Below are 12,228 nucleotides of genomic sequence, written 5' to 3'. Positions count from 1 at the left end.
GTCCCCCTTTGAGGCCCTGGTCTCCTTGCTGTTATTTGTGGCTAGCCAGCCCCAGTGGCTCCTGGCCTGGTCAGCAGTCCTCATTTCTGTGGTTCAGATTGCTAGAACATGTGTCCAAACACAAGCAAACTCGTACTATGTCTCCTTATCACTTCAACCCCAACATGCACTGGTTTTGTAGGTCCATGGTGATTTCTTGACAATTCTGAAATCCAGAGAGCTCTGAAAACTGAGAGTATGAACTCTTTTGCCTACAAAATGTGGTCAGAATTGACCAGAAGCAACTTAGAGTCTTCATTTATAATTTTACTGCAAAACTTCACACATTATGATATAGATAAATATTAATGTGCTTGATTATGTGATTTTGCCCCACACCCAGCAGGGAATGTTATGTCATTTATAGCATATGCATCATATTAACTTTCTAGAATAAAGCAAATTATAAATTCTGAAATACATTTCTCCAATGGGTTTCTTTTAAGGTGTTATAGATCTACACTAGCCATCACTCTATTCAGGTTACCACTGTCCCATGCCACATTACTCTCCCCAGGGCTATATGACTCTTTTCTTTCCCCAGGGAAGTTCTGTGTTATTAGAATAAAGTGTTCAATGAGAAAGAGAGAGAGATCATTTTAACTATTTCTTCCTTTCTATAATTCCAGTTTATTTTTTACTCAATCTGCTCAAATTTTTAAAAAAAATATTGGTGATGATATTTTCCATTCCAATAATTCCAACTGTATTTAAATCTGTCTGTTCTGGTTTTATAAACTTCCATTCTTACCTCATGATACTATTCCTTCCATTATTTCTTTGAGAATTTTAATCATACAGATTTAAACTGCTTTTTAAAGCACTATCATCTAATTCCTCAGGTATGAATTCTCCCTTTTCTGGAGCCCTGGACATTTTCATAAAGTCGAAGGGACTTTCCTCCTGCACGCCTCTCCCTAGTAGGGCTCCCATAATTGCCTCGACATAGCCTACTGAAGTGTTCAGATCTGAGCTGTCATTTATGTTCGAATCTCAGGGATTTTACCAGTTCCAAATCTCATGTTCAGTTTGCAAATCACCACTGCTGCTTTCACTGCTGGCATGGGCAGGGCGATATCAAATTCACAACCTTGGGTAGTCAGGCAGAGCTATTTCATCCTCCATTCATCATCAGGAGCTCAGTCCCAATGTGCGCACTTCCTGTAGGTCCACGCACCTGCTGGCCCGGCCGCATTCAACCCATTTCGGAGAGAGGCTTGGAGCCCAGTCCTAGTGCTCATCCAGTCCCACCTAGGGGGCTAGTTCCTCTCACACCGGTGGCTTTTTCTCTATTCATATTTGTGGAGAGTTCTTTCTGCTAAGAGCTTAATGTTTTAATGAAGAAACATAGTAGCAATCATTTTGTGTCTATGGAAAATGGAGCATATTCAGAACTTGCTCACAACAGATCATCTTGATGCAGAAGCTCGGAAAAGAAGGTGGTTTTCATTCTTCAGATTTTGCTTTATCAGAAATTGGACACTGATGGGCACACAAACCAGAGATTTGGAGTAGTGAAGCGCCATACGAATGTAAGGGATCAGGGTAGGGGAGGCAGCAGAGTGGCAAGTATGTTAGATTTAGGGTTAGCAAAACTGTGTTCAAGCCACTGCCTTATCCTTCACCAGCCTTTGGCCTTCAGCACACCAAATAATCTCTTAGCCCCGGCCATAATATTGGTGTAACTGCTGGGTTTCTAAGAACCACTTGTGATGATGTTAAAGGAATAGATTCTAGGACTCCGTCCCCAGTAGATTCAATAGGTCTAGGCTAGAGCACAGGACTCTGCACAGTACAGAAGCAAGCCAGGTGATCTGATAAACTTGTCCTATGAATCACACCTCTGGAAACACTGGTATTACAGTTAGCACATCAAAATATAAGTAGGCTTTTTTTCCTAGAAGAAATGCTAATTCCTTCCTATACTCTTTGTGCATATCAGGATGTTAATTGCGTTCACGGCATTATTTAACATATTAATTCTTCTTGAATTTTTTTTTAATTTTGAGGATTATAAGAACAAATTAAATATTTAGCAAAGAAATGGCTGAACCCACATTGTCTAATGATCAGTATACAGCCTCCTAGTGGACAGTATGATCCAGAAAAGAATAATTAATGTGCACGTTTAACTATAAGGTAGTCTCTACCACTCCCTTTTTTGGAAGAAACTGTTAACCCATGACAAAATGGCTAGGGAGGCGTCTCTTCTGATTTAGAGTGAGATCCTCTTTTTCATTTGTCATGTCGTTTTAATTATCCACTTTTTTGCTTGATTATGGTCCAGCCAGTGGACTCGACTAGATGAGTCATTTGCCTGTAGCAAGACAAGAGTGCTAATTCAAGCACTCCCCTCATTCCTCTTCCCTCCCTCGCCCTCCCCTCTCCTTGCCCTCCCCCTACCCACCTCTCTGTCTCTTTCTTATTCACCCTTTTGTCTGAGATTTTCAGGCTCAACCACATAGGCTAAAAATAATGTATCTTAGGCTAAAAATAGTGTATCTATTATTGTAGATATTTCTACTCTTAATTTTCTTTCATGTAAATTCATGAAATATAAGAAATTCAAAAGATATTGATTCACTTCCATTCTTCTTTTGAGGGCCACTGCAAAAATATTCCCTCAAAAGTCTTAAATTCTGTCTGAGAGTGAGATAAGAGAGTCTTTAGGTAAACTTACTTATAGTCAGGAAAGGGATAATACTCCATGCTGAGTGTTGGTGAAAAATTCTGTTCCCTTGTTCAGAAACTATTCCTTTATGGCTGTTTCCTACTTCCCAATTATAAATGCCACTCTAACTGTAACTAATGCTAAAATTATCTACTTGGAAAAACCTCACTAGGAACACAGGGTTTTGCAAAGGTGATGTGATTTGTGTCCATTGTATGAGTGAATTGCAAGAGTTTTGTAAAAAGCAAAGTATGAGGAAAATATTTATACTGATTCCCAGACACAGAGCATATACTATAAGTCAGTGTGGGCCACCTTACCTCAACGTACATAGAATCTTCCTGGAAATTAGGAGAGACCTAACCACCTTTCCCCTTCAATGGTAGATAACTTCAAGCAAAAATGCCAACATATGGGGCACCTGGGTGGCTCAGTTGGTTAAGCATCTGCCTTCAGCTCACATCATGATCCCAGCGTCCTGGGATCCAGCCCTGCAGCATCCTGGGAGCACCATACATCAGGCTGCCTGCTCAGCAGGGAGTCTGCTTCTCCCTTTCCCTCTGTACTCTCCCTGCTCATTCTCTCTCTCAAATAAATAAATAAATATTTTTTTAAAAATGCCAATATAAGAAATAACTATAGTATTGATAGTAGATAAGTGAGAAGAGAGAAATGAACATAAAGCTCCTATCTGCACCTAACCCACATTGACGTCATATCTGACACATGTACACTCAAGTTGGACCTATGCTTCTGACATGGATTATCATGAAGTACCCGTGTACTCCCCACTTCCACATATAGCATTTTAGGTATATGTAGTCCAATTATGGAAACACAGCTACCCCTGAATATGTTACTTAAGTTTAGATAACAATTTTGAGGCATATAGTAAGTGCTAAAAACTGAAAACTTCACGAGGCATTGGGAGAATTGAAATTGGTAGAATAAGAATAATATGGGCACAATACACCATAGGAAAAAGAAAAAATATCTATAATAAAATGTCATAAATACTACAATAGAGATATGTGTAAGATGCCTTGATGAGGAGAAAGTTCATACTTTTTTTTTAAGATTTTACTTATTTGTCAGAGAAAGAGAGCACAAGCTGGGAAGCAGGAAGAGCAGGCAGAGGGAGAAGCAGGCTCCCCACTGAGCAGGGAGTCCGATGTTGGGCTCAATCCCAGGACCCCGGGATCATGACCTGAGCTGAAGGCAGATGCATAATCCACTGAGCCACCCAGACAACCTGAGAAAGTTCCTACTCTAGAGAGATTCTGGAGGGGATCAGTAAATTTCTCACAGAAATGACTTTTGAAATGGGTATAAAGACTATGGACTCTGGGAAACCATCTGAGGGTTTCAGAGGGGAGGGAGTGGGAGGATGGGGTAGCCTGGTGATGGGTATTAAGGAGGGCACATGTTGTGATGAGCACTGGGTGTTATACGCAAATAATGAATCATGGAACACTACCTCAAAAACTAATGATGTAATGTATGGTGACTAACATAACATAATAATTAAAAAAAAAAAGAATGATGAAGTGAAAAAGGAGAAAAATTGCATTTGGGATATTGTGCATTTTGGCACAAGCTAAAGCCTCAAAATCTTATTCCCGTAGACATAGGGCTGCCAGAATACACAACAATTATAAAAAGTAAAGAACTCTCTGCTGCCTGTGTTTGATCAGACATCACCTTGAATGACTTAATTTGTTCATTTTCAATACTATACTATATGCCACTGATGAACACACCACAATTTTTATCTATTTTATTTTTCAAGGACATTTGGGTTGTTTCCAGTTTGAGGCTGTTATGAAGAATGCTTCAGTGAATATTCTTGTCTGAGTCTCCGGGTACGCACGTGCATGCATTTCTCTGGGTACATGCCGCCAATTTAAGCTGCTGACTCATCAGGTTTTCAAGGCTTTGTGTCTAACGGATAATGACAGGTGGTTTCCCAAAGCCGTTGCTCCAAGGAACACCCCACAAGTGCATGAGAGTTTGCACAGCCTCACATCCTCGCCAAATGGTGTAGGATTGGTGGTTTTTTAAATTATAGCCATACTGGTAATATGTAGTGATAGCCTGTAGTTTTAATTTGCATTTCCCTGCATACTAATTAGATTTAATACTTTTTCAAATGTTTTTGGCCATTTGTGTATCCATTTTTTTATGTGTCTGTTTAGTTTCCTGTCCGTTTTCTATTTACTGTTCATCTTTTCCTCATTAATTTGTAGGACCTCCCTTTCACCCCCTCCATACACACTCTCACTACGCACACTCACACACTCACACTCACATATACTCACACATACATACATTCTAATTACAAACTTTCTGAAACATCTTCTACTCTGTAGCTTGCCTTTACACTTTCTTAATGGTATATTTTTTTTTCATTTTTTGCAACAGAAGTTCTTAATTTTAATATAGTCTAATTCAGCTCTCTTTTCCTTTATGATTAACGTTTTTATTTTCTGGGTGGTTTTTTTTTTTTTTTTTTTTGTATTCTCCTTAAAATCTCTAGCCCAAAGTCATAAAGACTTTTCCCGCATTATCTTCCAGAACGTCGATTAGATTACCTTTAATATTTAAATATAATCCACCTAGAAGTACCTACCCCCCACCACTGCTCTGCAGTGCCACTGGGTCATAAATCAAACGTTCACATCTGTCTGTCTCTTTCAGAACTTTCTATTCCATTGGATTTGCCTGTTGTTCACCCTTTCCCCCCAGTATTACACTGCATAAATTATTGTGACCACATGATAAGTCTTAGTTTACAGATAAGTTCTCTTGCCTTGTTCTCCTTCATCCAGACTGACCTGGCTCTTACTGAGCTTCTAGAAATATATGCCTTTTAGAAACAACTTATCCATTTCTATGCATATATACATAAACACTCCTGGATTTTTATTGTCATTTCTTTGAACCTGTAGGTCAATTGGGTGAAGAATTAACTTCTTTAAAATATTAAGTCTCCATTTATTTGCGTCTTTAATGTCACTCAATAATTTTATATACTTTACATAAATGTCTTGCAGATTTCTGTTAGATTTATTCCTAAATATAGAACACGTTGATGCTGTAATCAAAGGTATTTTTTAAACATTTTATTAACTAATTCTTTGTTGCTGACATACAGAAATGACATTGATTTTCAGAAACCTTGCTAAATTCACTAGTACTAGTAATTTTTTTTGTTCATAATCATATCATTCATAAATCATGACAGTTTTATTTCTTTTCTTTCAATATTTAAACCATTGATTTATTTGCCTTGTCTCACTACATTTGCTAAAGTCCTCCAGGACAATGTTGAATAGATATAGAAATAGTGGGCATTGCTGTCCTGTTCCCAATCTCAAAAGGAAAGCCTTCAAAAATCCACCATTAAGCAGATTATGTACTATCAGTTTTTACAGATATCCTTTATTAAATCAAGTTACCTTCTATTTTTACTTTGCATAGTTATTTTAAAGTCAGAATTTGATAGATCCATCCCTGGAGCCCCTGTCGTAAGCAAAGTTAATGACGAATGACAGACTGGGTGAAAATATTTGTGAGTTATAGACCAGAAGGTTAAGCTCTCTAAAGAATTCTGGTAAACTTGCCAGATTCAATTTTCTCACTCCTAGTTCCAAACACTGTGTTCCGGGCCACTGCCATCAGGAATGAAAGTTTCACCAGTCCAGGAGCATAAATAAGCTAGTTTTTTCCATAAAGCTAAGTGTATTCTTTTTAAAGGATTGTCTTTTTTTCCTGTGGATATGTTTTGTGTAATTTTTAATGATAAAATACTATTTTTCTAATAAATCATTATTGTAATACATGGTAACTTAGGGTTTTAAAATTTTTTCTTACTTGAAAAACTAAATATTAGTAACTTGTTGCAGATCCCTCTTAATTCTTTAATTGACTTTATGGTCTGAGAAATCTCTGACCGTATGTTTAACAGTGATCTTAAGGGTGTTGACAAAGACGAAGGAGCCAATACATTAAGGAGATATAGAGGAGAGGACCTTTAGAGAATATGGAGGAGGAAGTAAACCAGGGCAGTGAGACATCAGAAAGCCGTGGGAAAAAAGGTTTCAGCCCAGTGGCTGTGATTGGCTGTGTCAAATGCTACAGAGAACTAAGGAAGATGAAAACTATAAAGTACCTACTGCATCTAGTAACAAAGAGGACATTAATGATTCTGATGGGAGATAGCAGCAAGGCCAAGACCAAATGCTGTGGGTGGAAGACAGAAAGGTTGGTGAGTAAGTGGAGATATTGACTTGTATGATTTTTCTGAGAAATTTAATTTTGACGAGAGAAGTGGGTCTCAGTTCTACTGTGGATACAGTAGGATCTGGGCTGATGGGTTGATTGGTTGTTTGCTTGCTTGATTGGTTTGTTTGTTTGTTTGTTTTGAAGATGAGAGCTGGTTGAATAAGATTAACATGAGTTTAAAAACCAGTGGAGAGACAGGGATATTAAAATATAGGAGAAAAAGATAATAATTAACAGAGAGAGATTCTGAGAACATGAGGTGAAGTGGAATATAAAACATAGATGGACAACTTCAGCAAGGGCAGGGAAGAAGAACATCATCCTTTGTGCATCATCAAAGAAGCACCCAGGGCCTCAGCCTAGGAATGTGTGGCTTCTATGTGGCTCGACACCAGCTGTCTATGTGAATGGTGCCCCATGCTTGTGTGAGGTACATCCTGCCCAGGCACATGCAGCAGTCTTGTATGTAGGTAAATCTGTAAGTCAATGGAACTAGAATTTGGGAGAATTACCGCCAAGAGGAAGAAAACCCAGTGAAAGTCCCTTGACACTAAGCAGTCAGCAGACAGGATGAATTAGAAGAGTGAGGGAAGGGAAAAGGGAAGCACCTTCTCTCCTTTCCACATTTCCCATGCCAAGCTTCCATCACGCTTCACTTCCACAAGCACTCTTTCCATGTTCTTATTCCTTCATCCACCACGGTGATCATTCTCTGAGTCCATTGTGTTCAGGCAGGTTTTAAGAAGAAGATAGTCTCTCAAACTCATGCAGAACAAGATTGGTATTTAAATACTAAAAGACAATATTTTAACTTAAAAGAATTCATCCCTAAAGGTGAAGTTTAAGCAGTTTATTGGTGAGTAGCAGAGATGTTTTTGGAAGAGAAGTCTTCCTGGTGCCCTTATATCTTTATAACTCATCAAGGGCCACAGCATTCAATTCATGATCCACATAAATGCACCCAGCCAAGGGAAACGTGGGGCTGAGATCCATCCCTGTTGACGATGATATTGACAATTTGAAGTTCTCTTGTTTTCTAATTTAAACCAACATTTCTTGAGCCTATACTCTGTTCCACGTGGTTTGTCATCATTTCCCCAAATCTGTTTGTTCAAACACTGGACAATCATCTGCAGAGGGAGATGGGGTGATAGTTTCCACAGAACATCTGTGAATAGGATCCCGAGGGACTTTCACCAGCCTGAGATGGTTGGTTTGTCCCAGAAGAACATGACAGAGAATAGGGGTTTAGAGAAATTCTGTTAAGGCAGCAATCTTTGAAATGAAAAGGAGGTGGGTAAATGTATGAATAAAACTAGATCTGGATCCTATACATCCTGGTTGATACGGTCACACAATACTGTCAGGGAAGGGAGGACCAAACAGAGGCATAAAAGCATAAGATTTCTAAGTTTAAAAAAAACAACAACAAACAAGAAACCAATTTCTCTCCACTCACCTTAACATTAAAGTTTTTTAGAAAGACTTTAATAGTTATCTCCACACAAACAATAAATCATCCATCCCACAAAGGTGGGCTTTTATGATGCTCAGACTCTTCCTAGAAATAGGAGAGCTTCTAGAAGGTGGATTCAGTGAATGAGCTCGATTCACTTTTGCTTCTCATCGTGAATGGAATTGCTGCTCCTCTTAGACATCCTAGCACCTGAGCTCCAGGTGGGACTGGGCATTGTCTACCCTGTTGACCTAGCACCTAGAAGGCACTCAGTTAACATTTCTGCATGTGAAATAAATGTTTCTTCCCGTGCTGCTCTTTAAAGAGTAAGCTGGCTCTTTCGTCAATGGCAGAGGCTTCATCTGCATCTGAATTGAACTCCACTAGGAGTGGCGCATTCTGGGAAATGGCCTCATTGGCCAGGATCCTCTATGTCCCCCCTGGGACAGTACAGCTGTCATCTCTGGTGTTAGTGTGGAAAGAATCTCAGCCAGAACACCAGGTTGAAGGGAAAAGGGCTGTCTTCAGCTTCATGCAGGACTAGTACTGGCAAAGAATCAGAGGAAAAAAAAGAGGGACTTGCACAGCTCCATGGATTCTCAAACTGAGGACCTAAAAAAGCATCTTCACCTGTTGTTTCCCAGGAACACGAGGAAGGTGTTGGCAGGCAGCAAAAAATGTTCTTGGGCAGCAGTCCAGTTGGCCTCAAAAGGCTCTCAAGGAGTCATTTAAAAAGCTCTTTGCACAGACATGTCCAGAATATTGACCAGATGAGAGAAGAAGCACTCACTGAGCAATTTTCTCTCACATGTTCGAACCTCCTCTCAGCTGTGTGTTTGGCAGGGGTCCCATAGAAATCACTGCAGAAGCTATCAACATAGCTTTTATGCAGGCATCCTCCATTTTAATAATCCCCAAGTTTCAATAAAAACTATCTCTTTACACTTCCACAGATGGCAGGAAGACTAGACGGCAGAATATGCTTTCTACAGACGGCTATTGATTCTTTTTCAGTATGTGCCAAATACAGCAAGAATTCTTAATTATTTTTTAAATTGTATAATGACCAGGAAAAAAATAATAAATGGAATATTTAGAAAACTAAACAATATTTTTGTTATTAAAATAAAATATAAGCTTGCAATTTTGGGAAGTTTAAATTTTGAAAAGAGCTCTTCCTTCAATTCTTTTTATTCCTAAATGACCCATTAATTCATTTGTTCATTAAAAAAATTACTGAGCACCAAGTAAGTACCAGGCACTTGGACAATAGGGATTTAGGATACAGAGGGGAAGGCGTAGGGAATAGATTTCACTTATTTATTTTCCTTCCACATAAAATTTATACCTTGAGCATGTCTTCAGGAAGATGCCATTCTTGAGTGCAAAATGGGGAATTAAGAGAAATGCAATTGATAAGTTCTGTTTGTACATGGTCGGTCTTTCCCTTTCCCTTCCCTCACTGTAACTTGCTAGATGTATTCCATTTTTCTTTCAGGGACAAGGAAATAAAGTTGATCCCTCTTGTCTGTGACAACTGATTACTTATCTTGCTCTGAATCTGCATCTGTGAGATGGACATTTAGTTGGGTCCAGCCTGCAAGGAACTCAAGTTTGCCTTCATGGTAAACCCCACAAGGGAACACAATATATTGCCTTCAAATTGTCTTACACAGCCTCAGCTTTCTATTTCAAAATTGTCTTTAATCAAATGTTTAATCACCTCTACTAGATCATTAGGAAAATATTGTTACTATGAGGTTGTAAGGGCATTTTCATTGCTCTTTTTTTTTTTTTTTTTTTTTTATCATTTACAACTCCCTGTTAGCTTTCAAAGTGATTTGAGGCTGCTTAAAATAGAAACCATATATGTCATATGGCTTTTCAAATAGAAAAACATGAGGAAGTAGGGGAAGCTTTATTATAGTCCCTGTTATTTCTTTCTTAGAAATCACATAAAAAAAATTCTACAACACTAAGGCACAGCAAGCTTGCATTCTACATTAGAGGTTCCTTCTTAAAGTCCTATTTTCTTGCCCTGTGTTGAAATTGCCCTCATACCAACATTAACTGAGGGTTTACCATGCACCAGGCACTCTCCAGTACTTCACAAGCATTAGTTTATCTAGCTCCTGAAACACATCCATAAGGGGGATACTACATGAACTTTATTTTAAATATGAGGGAACTAAATTTGGAGCTTAAGTAGCTTGCTTGAAGTCTAATGGCAGAGAGAATTCCAATGTAGGTAAGTCTGATGGTCTCCAGAATACTTCATCATTAATGAATACTTATAAATAATGGGTCCTATACCATTAGTGGATCATGAGGTCAACTTAGTAGCTTGTGATCCCATATGTGAATTAGATAGACTAGCAATGATCAGAGTACATCCCACAAAGTAAAAAGCAAGTTATATTTCAAGAAATTTTGTTTTCAGCGTGTATCTGTTTGTATGCTGAATTGTGATACAAAATATATGTCTGTGAGTTACTATCATAAAAAGCTTTCAAAGCTGCTTCACTAAGATATATTGATTCTCACTCATTCATGTTCCAAGTACAGGAGGACTACTAGTTTTTTATAAATCTGCCCTCTACAGAAATGTTTATGAGGAAGGAGAGATTAAAAATCTATGACTCGGGCGCCTGGGTGGCTCAGTTGGTTAAGCGACTGCCTTCGGCTCAGGTCGTGATCCTGGAGTCCCGGGATCATGTCCCACATCGGGCTCCCTGCTCAGCGGGGGGTCTGCTTCTCCCTCTCGTGCTCTCTGTCTCTCATTCTCTCTCTCTCAAATAAATAAAATCTTTAAAAAAAAATCTATGACTCAGTACGCCTCTCTTAACAAGCCAACTCCCAGAGCCACACAGCAGAATTTCCCTAAAATAGTCAGACCTGCTGGTCGTATGCCAAGTTGCTAATAGTAAATCACTCATCTACCACTGCAACAATAGCAGACCAAATATTTTTTGTTTGGGTAAGAACAAAAATCCAATGGGTACAAAAGCATCCCAGGGCTACCCTCTCCATCTGGGGAAGATGTAGCAGCAGCAGCTTCTGAAGTAGAGTGTGCATTGGTACGTCCAGCTGTCCCCAAGGAGGGCCAGGCTCTGTGTGTGTGTGTGTGTGTGTGTGTTGATGTATTTATTAAAGGGAAGTGAAAATTAGACAAAATGAGCAAAGACAATACAAAATATAATGTGTTTTCTCAGATGTTAAACTATTTTTTATGAACTTCCTACCTATGAAAGACAATTTAGTTCTCATATCCTCTCTCCCCATATACGTATTGAATCATCCCCTGACCCCAAGGGCCCGCTGTTAACTACTGTGTTATGAAGATATCAATTAAAGCAGGAAGCTGCATTTCAAGGGGCATAAGTTCTCTGTGAGGACAGATTAAAAATAGTCTCCTTGTGCAGGGAACATATGAGAAGACAAAAGCTAAATAGTGGCTAGGTTGAATGAGAATATGATAAAAGGAATAAAAAGGAATATAATTAACTTTGACAAAATTACTCTGTGGATAGGATGACCAAAAACATTCCGGAAATTTAGATGTAAGAGACATTCTTTCAATTTCGAAAGAGTACTTTCCAGAAAACAAAGAGATGCTCTTCGTAAATACTCTAGTACAATTGTGGAAGTCATGTATTTTTTTAAAGGAATGCAAGATGAAACTTCACAGAAATTGACTGAAGGAGAGTGTACACTCAGGCACTAATTGAAGGGAGCAAGGGGCATTAGCAAGGGGCTCCTAACCATGTCACTGAAGGTT

The 12,228-nt window shown here is 38.8% G+C and overlaps 1 protein-coding gene across 1 annotated transcript in view; it reads left to right on the top strand.

The window, feature by feature from the left end:
* Positions 1–6,752: 6,752 nt before the first annotated feature.
* The window catches only part of RXFP2 (relaxin family peptide receptor 2), a 46,678-nt gene continuing 41,202 nt past the window's right edge, over positions 6,753–12,228 (top strand). Inside the window, exon 1 of the mRNA XM_045868530.1 lies at positions 6,753–6,954. Within this exon, the coding sequence (XP_045724486.1) occupies positions 6,753–6,954 (202 nt within the window). The remainder of the gene's footprint in view (positions 6,955–12,228) is intronic.

This window comes from Mirounga angustirostris, unplaced genomic scaffold (genome assembly GCF_029215605.1).
Source record: "Mirounga angustirostris isolate CCGP_5_RB_7025 unplaced genomic scaffold, mMirAng1.0.hap1 SCAF_3, whole genome shotgun sequence".
In the NCBI taxonomy this organism is placed as follows: Eukaryota; Metazoa; Chordata; class Mammalia; order Carnivora; family Phocidae; genus Mirounga; species Mirounga angustirostris.
The sequence above is the reverse complement of the archived record's forward strand: the minus strand, read 5'-3'. Positions and strand labels throughout refer to the sequence as shown.